The sequence below is a fragment of the Mixophyes fleayi genome, chromosome 6 (assembly GCF_038048845.1).
Source record: "Mixophyes fleayi isolate aMixFle1 chromosome 6, aMixFle1.hap1, whole genome shotgun sequence".
Classification (NCBI taxonomy): Eukaryota; Metazoa; Chordata; class Amphibia; order Anura; family Limnodynastidae; genus Mixophyes; species Mixophyes fleayi.
The window spans coordinates 144,355,988-144,369,894 of record NC_134407.1 but is presented as its reverse complement, the minus strand read 5'-3'; the positions used below and the strand labels follow the sequence as shown (position 1 = coordinate 144,369,894).

At 40.3% G+C, this 13,907-nt stretch overlaps 1 protein-coding gene across 4 annotated transcripts in view; it reads right to left on the bottom strand.

Annotated features, from left to right (window-relative positions):
• Positions 1-525: 525 nt before the first annotated feature.
• The window catches only part of KCNQ2 (potassium voltage-gated channel subfamily Q member 2), an 80,813-nt gene continuing 67,431 nt past the window's right edge, over positions 526-13,907 (bottom strand). For 2 of the 4 annotated variants that reach the window (XM_075176690.1, XM_075176691.1), the window contains 5 exons: positions 13,688-13,793; positions 12,391-12,522; positions 10,916-11,023; positions 5,036-5,159; positions 526-4,828 (listed from right to left, as the gene is read on the bottom strand). In XM_075176690.1, the coding sequence (XP_075032791.1) occupies positions 4,103-4,828; positions 5,036-5,159; positions 10,916-11,023; positions 12,391-12,522; positions 13,688-13,793 (1,196 nt within the window). In that variant the 3' untranslated portion in view covers positions 526-4,102. The remainder of the gene's footprint in view (positions 4,829-5,035; positions 5,160-10,915; positions 11,024-12,390; positions 12,523-13,687; positions 13,794-13,907) is intronic. The other 2 variants (XM_075176693.1, XM_075176692.1) reach the window with 1 other exon arrangement.

The following is a 13,907-nucleotide window of genomic DNA, read 5'->3' as shown; positions in this document are numbered from 1 at the left end:
TGGTTAGTGACAAAACTCTCATGTACTGGCAGTTTAAGGTAACTTCTATAAACACACTTCTCAATGTTCCAACATGATTTATTTATTTTTTATATTGGATCAAGTAGTTTAGCATTAAAGTGTACCTGTTATCTACACTGACAGGCTGGATTCTCATTACTATTGCTGCAATCCAAATAATGGCTGCAACCTCTCTATATAGGCAATGGGTAAACATACTCCAAAAACATACTAGTAGGTTAATTGGCTGCTATCAAAATTGACCCCAGTCTCTACCTGTCTGTCTCCCTCTCTGTCTGTTTGTATGTATGAGTCTGTCTGTGAGTGTGTGTCTATATTAGGGAATTTAGACTGTAAGCTCTAATGGGGCAGGGACAGATGTGAATGAGTTCTCTGTACAGCGCTGCGGAATCAGTGGCGCTATATAAATAAATGGTGATGATGATGATGATGAATGGGTACACTTTATAAACTGATAATCTTTAGGGTTGCTAATGAAGGAGAATAAAAAGACAGGACACGCAGTCAATTCTACAAATATGTTTTAATAACTTTGTATCAATGCATCTCCTTAGCAGCCTCTCTTTGCATGGAAAGGCACTCAGCGAGGCTGGAAAACTTTCTCACAAGTTATGGGTGAACAGACCAAGCCTATTCAAGGTTCTGCTGGCACTGGTGGGAGGCAACATGTCCGTTGTGTCACCACTAGAAAAAAAAGAGAGCAGCCTGGTCTCTGGCAGGGAAGGGGCCAACATTCCATCCTATACTCCTCAGTTATGTTACAATACTGAGGCCTCATTATATAATGTAGGACCTTGCTCAATGTTGTCCCATATACCAGCAGTCTCAAGTCTAGGGATTCTGAGGTGAGCATGAGTTTTGTGATGTCACTTTTAGCTGTTCTATTCGAGAATTGAAATGATAAAGGGGTTTTCCAATGTTAGCTGCAACTCTTGCTAAATACATTGCTTTAGCGATCTTTTTGTGTTATCTGTGCTGTTTCAGCAATGACTTTATAATCAGTAACATTCTCCCTCCATGATTATGTCCAGTACAGGGGGCACATTGGAACTATTGAATCTAGGGATCAATGACAATTCTAAAAAGTGCAGAAGGAAACTAGAAAAAAATAGCAACATATTTAGTAAACGTTCGTAGTGGACATGCAGAAACCAATAAATTAAAGTCATCTTAAGGTTGACAATCTCTATGCATTTTTTAATAAAATGACATCACAATCCTACTGGGCCCACAGGGTGAGAATTTATTTCCAGTTATTCCTGTAGAGGATACAACCCTTTGAAGATGTAGGGACATGCAGCAAATTGCACAGCAATGAACTGCTGCACCCTTTGGCATCAAAAGGGATCAAGGAAGTCTAGTTTCTTTGCCTGCCTTCAACCACTTCCCCGCCATTAAGCTTGCAAGGAGCTGAGTACATGTTACATGCATTTCTGCCAGTCATTGGGTTAAGGCTGATAATTCACAAAGCATAACAGAAAGGGAAGCGGATCATAACATTAAGCATTTTGAGCCTTCTCTTGTAGGCTGCAGAACATTGCAACATGACAGCCATGCACAAGGTGTAGAAAACTCAAGATGAAGGCAGGGTGGTGAATCTGGCATGGCCCCCAGTGGGACATATACAGGAGCGTTATATCCAAACCATTACAGAACTGAAATAAAAAAAAAAAAAAAAAAAAAAAGGCAATTATGTAAAAAGTTTCTTTGGAGAGAGTAAGTGCAACAAAACCCCAAGGCTGTAATGCAAATAAAACCAGGCAAAGCCAGTGGGCCGGCAGATGCGGCTGGTGAGAGGAGCCTGGGAGTCCCGTTATAAAAAGTACATTTTCACCTCCCAGCTGCTCCTTAAATCCAAACGCTAGAAATTACTAAATAGAAAGCATTCTCATGCCCATTATAACCCTTCCTGAGCTTAGGATGTGGAAGGCTCATCAATGTCATCCAATGCCCTTCCCCTTATGGAGCATTCCTCAAGTATCTAAAGATGCAACCACATCATAAATCTTTCTACAGAGCTCTTTTTATATGGTCCAAAATCACACCAACTAGTGTAGAAGGAAATCAAAATCATTTGTATATAGAAAAGTAAATGCCCAAAATATCAGAAATCATTTCACTTCTATGAATCTTCTGAAGAGTAAATGCTTGTAGTGGTGAATCCTGGCTGCACCAGGATGATTGATTGGCTACTCTACGGGAAATCAGTTCTTCAGTGGTCTTCTAGCTGGGTGTGTTTCTCTGGATACAGAAGCCTTAAAACACCTTCTATGAAAAGTGTACTAAGTAGGATAGCTTTTAGTATATTCCCTGTAAAAACCATTTATAACATTATATTTATAAGGGAGTTTCTACATTCAGCTAAATTTAATTTATTGATTGGTACATTCCTCCTACTCCTTACTCCTGCAACTTTTATTATATACATTGCTTTATCTTTCTCGCTTTATTCTGTAGTGTCCAGCCATGTATTGCTATCATCAGGCAGAGCAGCTGATTTTCTGCTCTCTGGGAACTATTGTATACAAACTGGATGGGACTCGAATCAGTGATTGTACCATTCTGGTTCTGGTATAGAACTGGCAACTTTACTGGTAAAGTGTTTGATAAGGGAAGTGAAGAATACAGCACAAGTCTCTTTCTACTCTGTACAGGTGGAGAAGGGATGAGTTAGCTATGTATACCTCTGTACAGAAGACAACTTGGGTTTGTATAGTTCTATAAACATGGAGAGGATACTTGTGGGTTTGTAGAGCTTTGAACACATGCAGAACCATAACATGGTAAAAGTTCAATGTGTATGAAGCAGGGATCTGTGAATTTTGTAAAGATCTTTACACATGAAAAATAGACAACTGTTAAGTGTCTGTACACCCTGGGCTAGATCTGAATGGGACCCCAGAGTTCTAAGGGGCAGAGGGGGTACTGTGTGTGATCCCAGTCCGGGAGCTGGTCTCCTGGAAGTATTGTGGGTGAGATTTAAAAATAAAATTCCCCAGCCCAGACTTGGTAGCACCAGGGTGTAGAGGGGGCAAAGTTCCCTTCACCATGCAGTGCGTGGACAGGGGCAGAAGCACACCCTTCCCTAACACTGAAAACATGCTATAAGGTCTGAATATATCCAGACTGATTTACGTGCAAGCTGAACGAGTCAGCCTGGATTTGATAAAGGGACAGGGTTGTATTATATTAGTGTTTCCATTTTTTGTTATCTCTATCAGTGGAAATAATGGCATTAAAAATGGATAAACCTGGATAACTGGCTGGAGATTTCTTCTGGTTGTATTGGTGTTTGGCAGTTTGAGAAGCTTCTTATCAGGTGATACATAGAAGTAAATCATAGACTTTCCTCTCTAAAGGCCCGCCTTTCCCTTCCTCCTCTTTTCTTCTTCTCCCCTGTAGGGGCTATTTGGTGTGTATTCAATAATCCTGCGGTGGTCTGAAATTTAGATATATAATTTGTCTTTAAAAAAGGGAATTTTGCAGGGATGGGGAGGAGTATTTTGCCTAGGGCTCCATGGCGTCTTAATCTGGCTCAGATTAACAGAAACTCTGTGAACACAAAGAGGGAAGTCTTGGAGGTCCTGAATATTCTACATACAGCTATGTAAACAGGTAGAAGAATTGTGTGAGGGTTACAGAGCTGTACACATCAGCAATGACATTTATGAAGTTGGAATATGAAGAAGAGTTGTGGGTGGTTCTATACACTGTGACATAAGATCTAATAATACAAAACAAAAGCTGTAAAATTTTAAGAAAATAACTTATAAAAAAAAACACTGTGCCAACAGAAATATGAAAAAATGAACACTAAATTATCTATATAACCTAGAATCTAATGGAAACATAGGGTACTGGGCTGGTCAAGCAAATTTGCATTGAGCAATAATTAATTGTGATTATAAGTGGACCAACACAAATTGCCACCAAAATTCTTTGCCACATTTGCTACCAAACTCTTGGATGTGGTTGCACCTTTGGAAGAGGATGCAGATGAGGATAGCCTTATTCTGGGTGCATTACATTAATGGCAAGATGCCAATATCTACACAAGTCCGAAAGAATCCCAGGCAACAGTTTACTTGCCAGTTGGCCATCCCATGTCACCGTAAGGTCCCTCTCCGGTGGCTGACCTGGGAGGTGGTCCACAGGGTGTGCACAGATCAGAGTCTGTGTCGGATTCTCCCTCTGCAATGTAAGGACGGACTTTATTACTAGGGCCAGAACTCACCACTGCCCCATTGTTCAAATTATCCAGGTTCTCTTTGGACTGAGAGATGCTGAAGCCACTGAAAGAGCGCTCTAACTCTTCATGATCCACAGAAGGAATAGATATGGAAGTGTCACTATCTCTCAGGGCTGCAGTGTCTCGCTGTTTGGCAGATCCTTCTTCACCCGTCCCTATCCTGCTTCCTCCATATGCAGAAAGTGAGCGCTCATGTGATGGGGGAGGAGGAATTCTCACCATGGAATTAGAGTCAGCCACCGGTGAAGAACCATGACTGCGTCGGTGGTACGGCTGTTGTTGCTGCCATGATGTGGATGGAGGGCAATAAGTTGTGGCTGTCCCCTGTGTAGGTGGAGCACTAAAGTTTTTTTGACCTACTGAGCTTGTAGAGCGAATAATCTTGGTAATGCAGCTGTTCTTTTCTACAGGATCTCGGCTGTCCTCGGGACTGTGATATGGAGGTGCTGGCTCACGGTCCTTGGCCCCAAAGTAGGCCTCTGTTTCAGAGGGTGGGATGCCCATCCTCTGCATGTAGATGTTTACCAGAAAGTCAAGCTTCTTCTCCATTGAAAGAACCTGTAAAAATCATGGTGGTTAATTTAATGCACCCATCACACAATAGAGGCAAACATTTTGTGGCCTGAACTAATATTTATGAGACAATCTTCAGAGATCAGAGAAGCACATCACAACCTATTAACTTAATTCTCTAGGAAAAAAATATATCACTGGTTCCTATTGACAGCTGCATTCTCAAGAATTAACTTGGTCGATGTGCCTCACCTGTTTCTCCACCTTGCCTAAACGGCCCATCATGCTTGGGTCCTCAGGCATCTCCGATTCAGTTGCTCCTTTAGATCTGTCCTTCTCAGTGATGGAACCTGCTCTCCCGACAATTTGGTCCACTCTACCAGGAACACAAACATACCCCAGAATGCCCAAAGATTAGCCATACATCAAGGCAGATTGTATGTGCTACTGCTCCAGTGAATGAAGAGAAACTTCTCTTCTCTAACCCAGAGATGTCCAATATTAAACAAAGCTTAAGCAGCTATAGCATCTATGAGGACCTTTAAATGATTCAAGTACCTGGAGCCCATTACCCAGTGACATTCAAGAAGATTGCACTGGCAGTTGTGAAGAGTCCTACAAGAGCACAGTACTCGTATGTAATCAGTGAAAGAATTAAAAAATATTTCAACCAATGGTCCGACAAGACCATTTATTGTGTCTTCTTAACAGAGACAATTGTTTGAACTCAAACTGGATGTATTTTTACTAATTGTCAAATGTCAGCAGTGTCAATATGAAGAACAGCTGGCAATAGGGTTTTACAAAGCCACACTGACTTATCAGTATCGCACATTGGTGAACTTCTGCTCTCGTGCAACTCTTCAAATAGCTGCACTGGGCTGCAATGCACAGAAACCTTTCCCCATTCTTTGTACTGTTCATTACATCTGTGTCACACTTGAATGCAGAGCGGCTCCCACCAGCCGGCATGATATGTGATGGGGACACGTGCACTTAATGGGAGTGGGGGTCAAAGGATGGAGAGGACACAGACAGACACAGTGACAGCAGAGAGTATGAGGAGCCAGGATACTGCAAGGCAAAAAGCAACAGCCTACGACAACTGCCTGTTTCACTTATTAAACAATTTAGTGCAAATTGAAGAATCTTAGGAGCTTGGATACTCCACTTTAATGGGGAAATAAACTACAATGGGGCACTAGTCTAATGAGTATTAAAAGGTGTTTTCCACATTAAATATGAATTTTACTGAATACCGCCCCTTCTCCTTTGGTGCCTTTCTGTGGCCCCCTCCACTGACTATTAGGGAGGTTCCGGGTCCCCACACATAGTATGGACCTCTGCCTATCACCTTCTGTGCTGCTCAGGTCTCTTCGGAAAAGAAGAGATCAAACATAGCAGCCAATTAACATAGAAGCTAATTAGAGCTGCTCTGTTCGATCTTCCAGTGAAAGAGCCAAGCAGCGCCAATGATGATCAGTAGACGTCCTGTCTATGTCATAAGTGCAGGGACCATGCAAAATACAACAAGGATACAGGAGGATCTCCTGGGAACAAATGGGATTTAGTATATTTCATATTTAAAGTGAAACACCCAAATATTGGAGGTCTTTAATTATTCTATGTTTTTGCCAACACAGCAGGGCAGCACTGAGGCTGAGTAGGGTGAGAAGGTTGCAGTTTACGGTGACAAGAGGTTGTTTTGAGTTCCACCCCGTATGAGCAATAGAATCCTCTTCCTGTTAAGACTGTAAGCTTTCAATAGCAGTGCCCTCTCTTCTCCTGTCTTCTTGTTTGTTATGTGCATCCTTGTATTTTCCTTCTTGCATGTTCCATACTACATTTTATGCTTAATTGTTTGGTATTATATGCTTATTGAATATTTTTCATTTTGCTTGTTGGACTTCAACGTTTATGTACTATGCTCTATTTCTATACTTTACAGAGCTGCATAATTTCTGTCCCCTTATAAACAATAATATTATGACATCCCACAACCATTAAACTTAAGAACTTGTCCAGGTAAATATATATAAATATTTAGCTATATGATCTGAAAAGCTGTTTAATGCTGGTAAATTGGAAATGGCACTGCTACCCCCTGCTGGTTTTTATATTCCTCAGCTCCACTTTCACTAACTTCCGCTTTTGCCTGACTAGTCAAAAGAAAGAAAGCAAACGCTGACGAAGGAACTGTCATCAAGCAAACAATTTGGATTATAACATATCTATTTATAAATGTCTGTAGTAAACCCTTTCCACCATCCTACCATTGTTACCCTAATGTTTAGGAAATTAAATTTTTTTTTATTATTTTAGCTAAAGTAGTTTAAAAAGAAAGGTTTCCTCTACTTATGGTTTGGTTTAAAAAAAAAAAAAAAGTTCCAACTAAGGGTGCCCATACAGTGCACAGTTTTCTGAGCCATTCACTAACTGACCAGAACTGTGGCCTGTATGGGTCCAACAAGATTGCTGAACCCATTTTCTGAGGTTACCTGGCATTAGATGGAGGATAATCAAACTGCATTCAGCCTGTATATGGAAGAGCTCAGGAGTGTAAACACATCCTAACAGCCCACCTCCTCTTTTTACAGACAGGAGTCATACTAGAGAAAATAAGAGTAAAGGACCTTGAGGCTTTGTACACATGGGCATTTTGGCTGCAGTGTATCATGATGAGGTGGTTTCAAAACACGTAAACACACCGAAAATTAGGGTTAAATAATTCCGATGGTGGATGGTGAACATTCTCTCTGTATGCACAGATACACGCCATGAACATTGCTCTGTCTTTGGGTGTAAGGCACCTCTACAAGCAGCATTATAATGCACCCAAAAACAGCATCACATTAACAGCAAGCACCCATGAATACATAGAGCACATTCACCAAAGGGACGAATGTGTTGACACATTTTAAAGCACCTTACCTCCATGCACCATGGACACCTTAAAAGCTCCTAAGTATACGAGTTCTAAAAGATGTCCTTCTACCATGTTTTTCTCGGCTCCACCTGCCTAGTGAAAAATGTGATGTTGGGATGGGTAGGTGAAGGAGTGCGTCTCTAACTAAACAGGCAGGCAGTGACTCACAAGCTTGCCGTGTACAACAAATATACTGTGTGGATTGCTGGATTTGTACACAGTGGCAGCACCTGAGATGTCACAGCAGCTTAACAATACTGTGGTCTCAGCGGGTGTGGGACAAGCTTCAGTTAGCTCTGGTTCATACTAAACAATCTGCATTTTACCTTCATAGTTCATATAAAAAAACAATCCTAGTTTAGTGGCCCTTCAGGGGTACACACTCATGGGCAGTTTAACAAACGCCTGTGGTGGGTTAGCCTATACAGGAATATGAACACAGCCTCAATGAACTTCTAATGCTGGACGAACCATGGATGCAGTTTTAGTCCGTCTGTCTGAGCTCAAATAAAGCACTTTAAGTTCTCACAATGTAGTCATCAATGTAACCTATTGGTTTTTATTCTGAGGGATGTTTGTACTGTGCTCACCTTCCAGTGAACACAGCAAAGGCAGGTGTTAAACCACCCATGAGTACATATCCGGCTCCAGAGCAATTGATAATATGATCCATACATGCAGCATACTTAAATTTGAGTTGCAGAGTGATTCCCTTTACCGGCCCTATTTGATTATGTGAGCTCTAGAAAAGATTATTCTTAGTGCAATCTCAAGACTTCATCTTTTTGAAAGAACTACATTCAGGAGAAACATAAAACTGCTGCTTATTCTCAGCCACGATGCCATCTTTGTCATGCTCCATTTCATCACATGCGTGCATGCAAAACAAGGTAGATCTAGAGCAGAAAAGAAAGACTAGCAACAGATAAAACAAAAAGGATGCTCATCTCCTCAACCTCATTGCAGCTCAAGAAGAAAACAAGTCAGCAAACCCCTTTCACCCATTTGTGTGATGGACACTTACCTTCAGCTTGGGTCACCTTGGCAAGGCAGTTTCTCCCTGACCAGTTGGTGTTACGCTTACTGGAATTTTGTTATCTCATCTGACACTGGGGTTATCAGATGCTCTCTAGTCTTCAAACTAGCAGAATGTTCTATAAAATGATCCAGCTATCTCGCTCTTATTAACCTGACATCTTCTTATTCCTAATAGAACGTCTTATTACATAATATACTTTCTGTTGCTTAAGGGAATTGGATCTATATTGCTTGTGAATTGTTTATATAAACTGTTTGAGCTCTAAGTTCACTAAAGATCGATAAAATATGCTTCATTTTTCACTTGAAGTCTGATTTACTTTTTATGTTTTTCACCATTGAAATGTAGATGAAATGCAGCATTAACATGCCTTTGCCATCAACAATTGTGTATAATTTTGCATCTTTAAAGGATTCCTGATCAACTATGCCCTCCACATATAGCAAATAGGAGCCCTCATGAGATTACCCCCTTGTGAAGCAGAAAGCCTGCTTATGCTGAATTGTGCTCATTTACCCTGTATTTCAAAGCCATCGTTTTTACAAAGCACTGACCATATTAAAAAAAAAATAAAAATGAAAAAAAACCCAAATAACGAGGTCAGCGTCTCAATTCTGGAAACGGGATGTATAACCCATGAAAATGTAATGTTTCATAGGACTGCTTCTTCTTTCATGGGAATGTGGAGTATGGTTATGCATATTTGAAAACACGGAATAATGCATTTTCACTCACTTACAGGTTTTGTATCCAATCTACTTATTTTAAAATTTAGAGACCAATGCCTTAAAAATACATGAAAAAAATTCTTATAAATTAAATGCATTTAGTGCTTTTTCTCTTCAATATCAAAATTCAACAAAGATGCTGTTATGATTAGACCTTAAATATAGCATGCAATATTATTACCAATTGGGTCTCCTTACTTACATTACATTTACTTCCGCAATAATACTCATAAGGTGAAATGCGTTAAATTATTTAAGATTAGAACAAAGCTTAATGTGATGTAAAGCACTACAGAATCTGCTGGAGCTATATAAACAAATGTTCATGATGATGATGTTGATGATTTACAGATATGGGCTCTATTATCTATTATTTATGGCTAAGGCTTTTTTATCCAAAAGTTTAGAGTACAATGCCTAAAATCAACTAAGAACCTTATTAAATTATTTAGCAGAGCTCCTCATAGTAACTGTAGGGAGAAAGACTTGGGGGAAAGTTTATCAAGCTGCGGGTTTGAAAAAGTGGAGATGATACCTATAGCAACCAGATTCTAGTTTTCATTTATTTAGTACATTCTACAAAATGACAGCTAGAATCTGATTGGTTGCTATAGGCAACATCTCCACTTTTTCAAACCCGCAGTTTAGTAGATATACCCCTTGGTGATTATGTCGTGTGACAAAATCACTGAGCAGCAGCAATAGTTCACTTTTTGCCCTTTCTGTTTTCTGGAACTTTCTGCAAAATGGGTTTCCAAATAAGAAATCCTATACTTGTACAGTATTTACATGTATTTAATGTGTGCCACATTCTAAAATCGGTTTTAAAAAGAGCCAAATAGATGGAGAAAGTTTGCACCAAATGCGCAATGGAACACGGCGCCATTTACAAATACATACAGTATGTTTTTAGGCCAAGCCAATACAGCCAAAGCAGAATATTTTCATGCGCCATGTTTAGATGGTTGTTTCTATTAAACTCACTCCACCTTTATTTAACATCTCGCATCTGAAATATTACTGTACTTATTTATGTATGTTTCACATGATGGTTTTGGTGAGTATATGTAAAAAAGTGATGCATTTAAAATTAGGCCATTTTTTTATCAAGCTTTAGTGAACCAATCCCTTTGTTTTTCCAGAGTATGGTTTGTAGTAAAGACAGTCTAATTCCTGGACCTTACTAGACAAGGATTTTGTCCTTACACTGTTTATCGTGGCCACTGGTCAATCAAGACCTACACTCATCAGATGAAGATGGATTATAACAATGAGAACATAGCCCTAAACCTTCCAATACCTATATTCTGTGTCATTGCCCAAGGTTTCCTCAGCATCTACAGGCCATCACAAACCATGGGCTGGAAGGGGTTCACCTTCAGGAAAGAAGAAAAAATAAAAAGCAGTCCAGACAAAGAGGCGTTTTGGTGAATCCTAACCTAGGAGAGTACTGGGGAGATTCTTTGGTAGAATGCACTGATCCTTTGGTTGGGTACTTCTTATGCCGGGGTGTTGAAGGGGGTGGGGGACCCACAATCATATCTATCCTGGCAAAGTAAATAGAAAAACAAAACACCAGCAAAAATGCATAATGAAGCAACGTGGGGAAAAGTCAGGAAGGAAAAATTGAAAGAGTTTGGAAATATATTCCGTTTGGCTGAATACTACTGCGTCAGTGTGTAGGTTGCTGCAGAACCTCCAGGCACAACCTGAATGGCTTGAAATACTGGAATATATTTGCATGTATATGTGGCAATATCCTGGTTGGAATACTGGATATAGATCAACATATATTCCTATGGTTCATGATGAAAGACACAGTGTGAGAGTATAGAGAGGGTTTGTGCATCATGATGGAGGAGTGAAAAATATGACACAAGAGACACAATTAGCCACAGGAGTATTCATCACACATATGCAGGTCAGAGTGCACTGGGTGGTGAAATAGGCATTTATTAGAAGTGAACTCCATCGGTGGTCCAACATAACTGGAAGACTGTACCAACCTCAACACAACTTGTATGGAAGTAACATCATTGTTGACTTATGTGGACAGTAGTGCTAGCATAGAATTCACCCTTCTCCTCCATTGCAAGCTAGCATCGCTTTTCCCCCTTTACCCAGTTGCAAGCTAGCATCACCCTCCCCCCTTACCCCAGTTGCAAACTAGCATCGCCCACTTACTTTTAGCACAGTTGCAAGCTTGCGTCACCCTCCTCTTTTCTCAAGTTCAAGCTAGCATCGCCCTCCATCATTTTCCCCAGTTGCAAACTAACATCACCCTCTCCCCTTTAACCCGTTGCAAACTAGTGTCACCTTCTCCCCTTTACCCGTTGCAAGCTAAATTCACCCTCTCTTTAAGCTAAAGTCACCCTATCTTTTGCAAGCTAGCGTCACTCTTTAATTTTCATTGCTGGAAGCTGGCATCAGCATATAAGTCAAACATCTAGGTATATTTACTCTTGAAAACCGCTGTGTAAATGTCCAGTTTCTACACGCCAGTACACTCTGGTTTGCACACACACAGATAAAACATTGTGAGAAACTCGATCTGACAATGATGTGGACAATTGTACATAACCGTTCTCTAACCTTTTGTGTCACTGAATAATATATATATATATGCCTTAACTATAAATCCGCAAAGCATTTTAGTAGCTTATCTCGAGACAGCTTAATTGAAGCTAATGTTCTATACTCATCCTCGGTGTATCATCAGATTTACATAATGGAAAACAAATAATTTTCCTTAAAAAGCTTATTTCTGCATGTAGGTATATGTCGGGAAGATCTTGACCCGATACAAGTATTACTGTCAGACAAGTGATAATTCATGTCAATGTAACAGCACATTGCACTGTAAATGTATATATAAGTGTACATAGCAGAAAGAGAGGCTGAGAGGATTCCTTGCCTGGACTGCAGATTTTTGATCCGCGCGAGCATGTCAAGATGTCCAGCTGAGTACTGCTCTATCACATCCATGACGTCATATGGTCGAAGGCTCTCCTTAAATTTCCGTTTGGACACCATAAATCGCATTATGCTTAGACAACAAAGCAACAAAAATCAGTCACACCCCAGCCTGATATTGTAAACATTTCAAAATAACTAGGTCTGGTAACCTTGGCTCAGTAAAACGCATGCCATGGCTAGTAAAGAATGCAAGACAAATTACTGCCTACAGGAGGTTAGAAGGAACGGCAGTCAATGAATGCAGAACAATTTTTTGTCTCAAGTATCCTGGCGCTATATAAATAACTGTTAAGAATTTTTTATGGTATTTAATTAGATAGATTGGGCCTGGTTCATGTTCAGACATATATCCGTTTGCGTAGCATAACTTGCGTGAAATAGCTTTGCGCTCGCCCATAAACGAACTTTACGCCAATGAAGGCAATTGCATGCAATTCATATCCGAATGAAAATGACACTTACTACTGCCTATGTCTTAAGAGATGCAACAGAAAAGGGGGGCTGAGGACCAATGTAGGTCATGTACAGTAAGAGTATTCAAGTCCTCTGCTTCTCGTACGTACTCTTGGTTTCACCTTTATGATTTGCACTCACTAAAGGACAGGTGTAAATGCCACTGATAGTGATGACTGACACAGCATAGTCTTTCAATTAAAAAGTACATGTATACACCCAGATTCACATCCAAACATATCTTGAGATATGCTTGGACTTGAATACAGTTGGAACTATGCACACTTTCCATGCTGTTTTTTAAAATACAAAAGTTGTGTTTGGACCTGATTTAGGCCTATTGCCCCTAAAAAAATCTATCCAATCAAACAGCTAGGACACTTATATGTAACAACTGACTGAACTGGTCATGGTGTACAATGGGTCACCTCATAGAGTACATGTCCATGAAGGCACACTTACAATGCTCTCCTCTGCAGACAGTCAGTGTGCCTTTACTGTAAAAAACATGTACATAATGCTGGACAACATGAGGGTGGAATTGTCTGCCAAAACAGCAGAGCATGTTCAAATGTGGACAACTCCTATAATTTGGTAGATACTCCTTCCCTGGCACCTCTGTAATAGACCATTCTACTGTAGCATAGGTAGTAATTACAGTGCTACTGCCACCTAGTGTTCAAGAGCACCAAGTAAATCCCTACTTTATGTTAGTTAATACATACCAGATGCTCTAGACCATTCTATTTTTCTTCAATAATCATCCTTATTGGATCACTTACCACACAGCTCGAATAGAAGCCTTGAGACCAGGGGTCAGATCATCAGCCAGAAACTCACAATTACAACTTCTATTTTCTTCAGGAAGTTCCTCTCCCGGGAGGCTGGCTGCTGGAGGGAGACACCTCCCATCAATTAGTTTAAGGACAAGGTGTGTGAGCACCACTTTAGTTGCAGAAAGAGGACAGGATGACATCACCAACATAACAGTTCTAGCTAGTG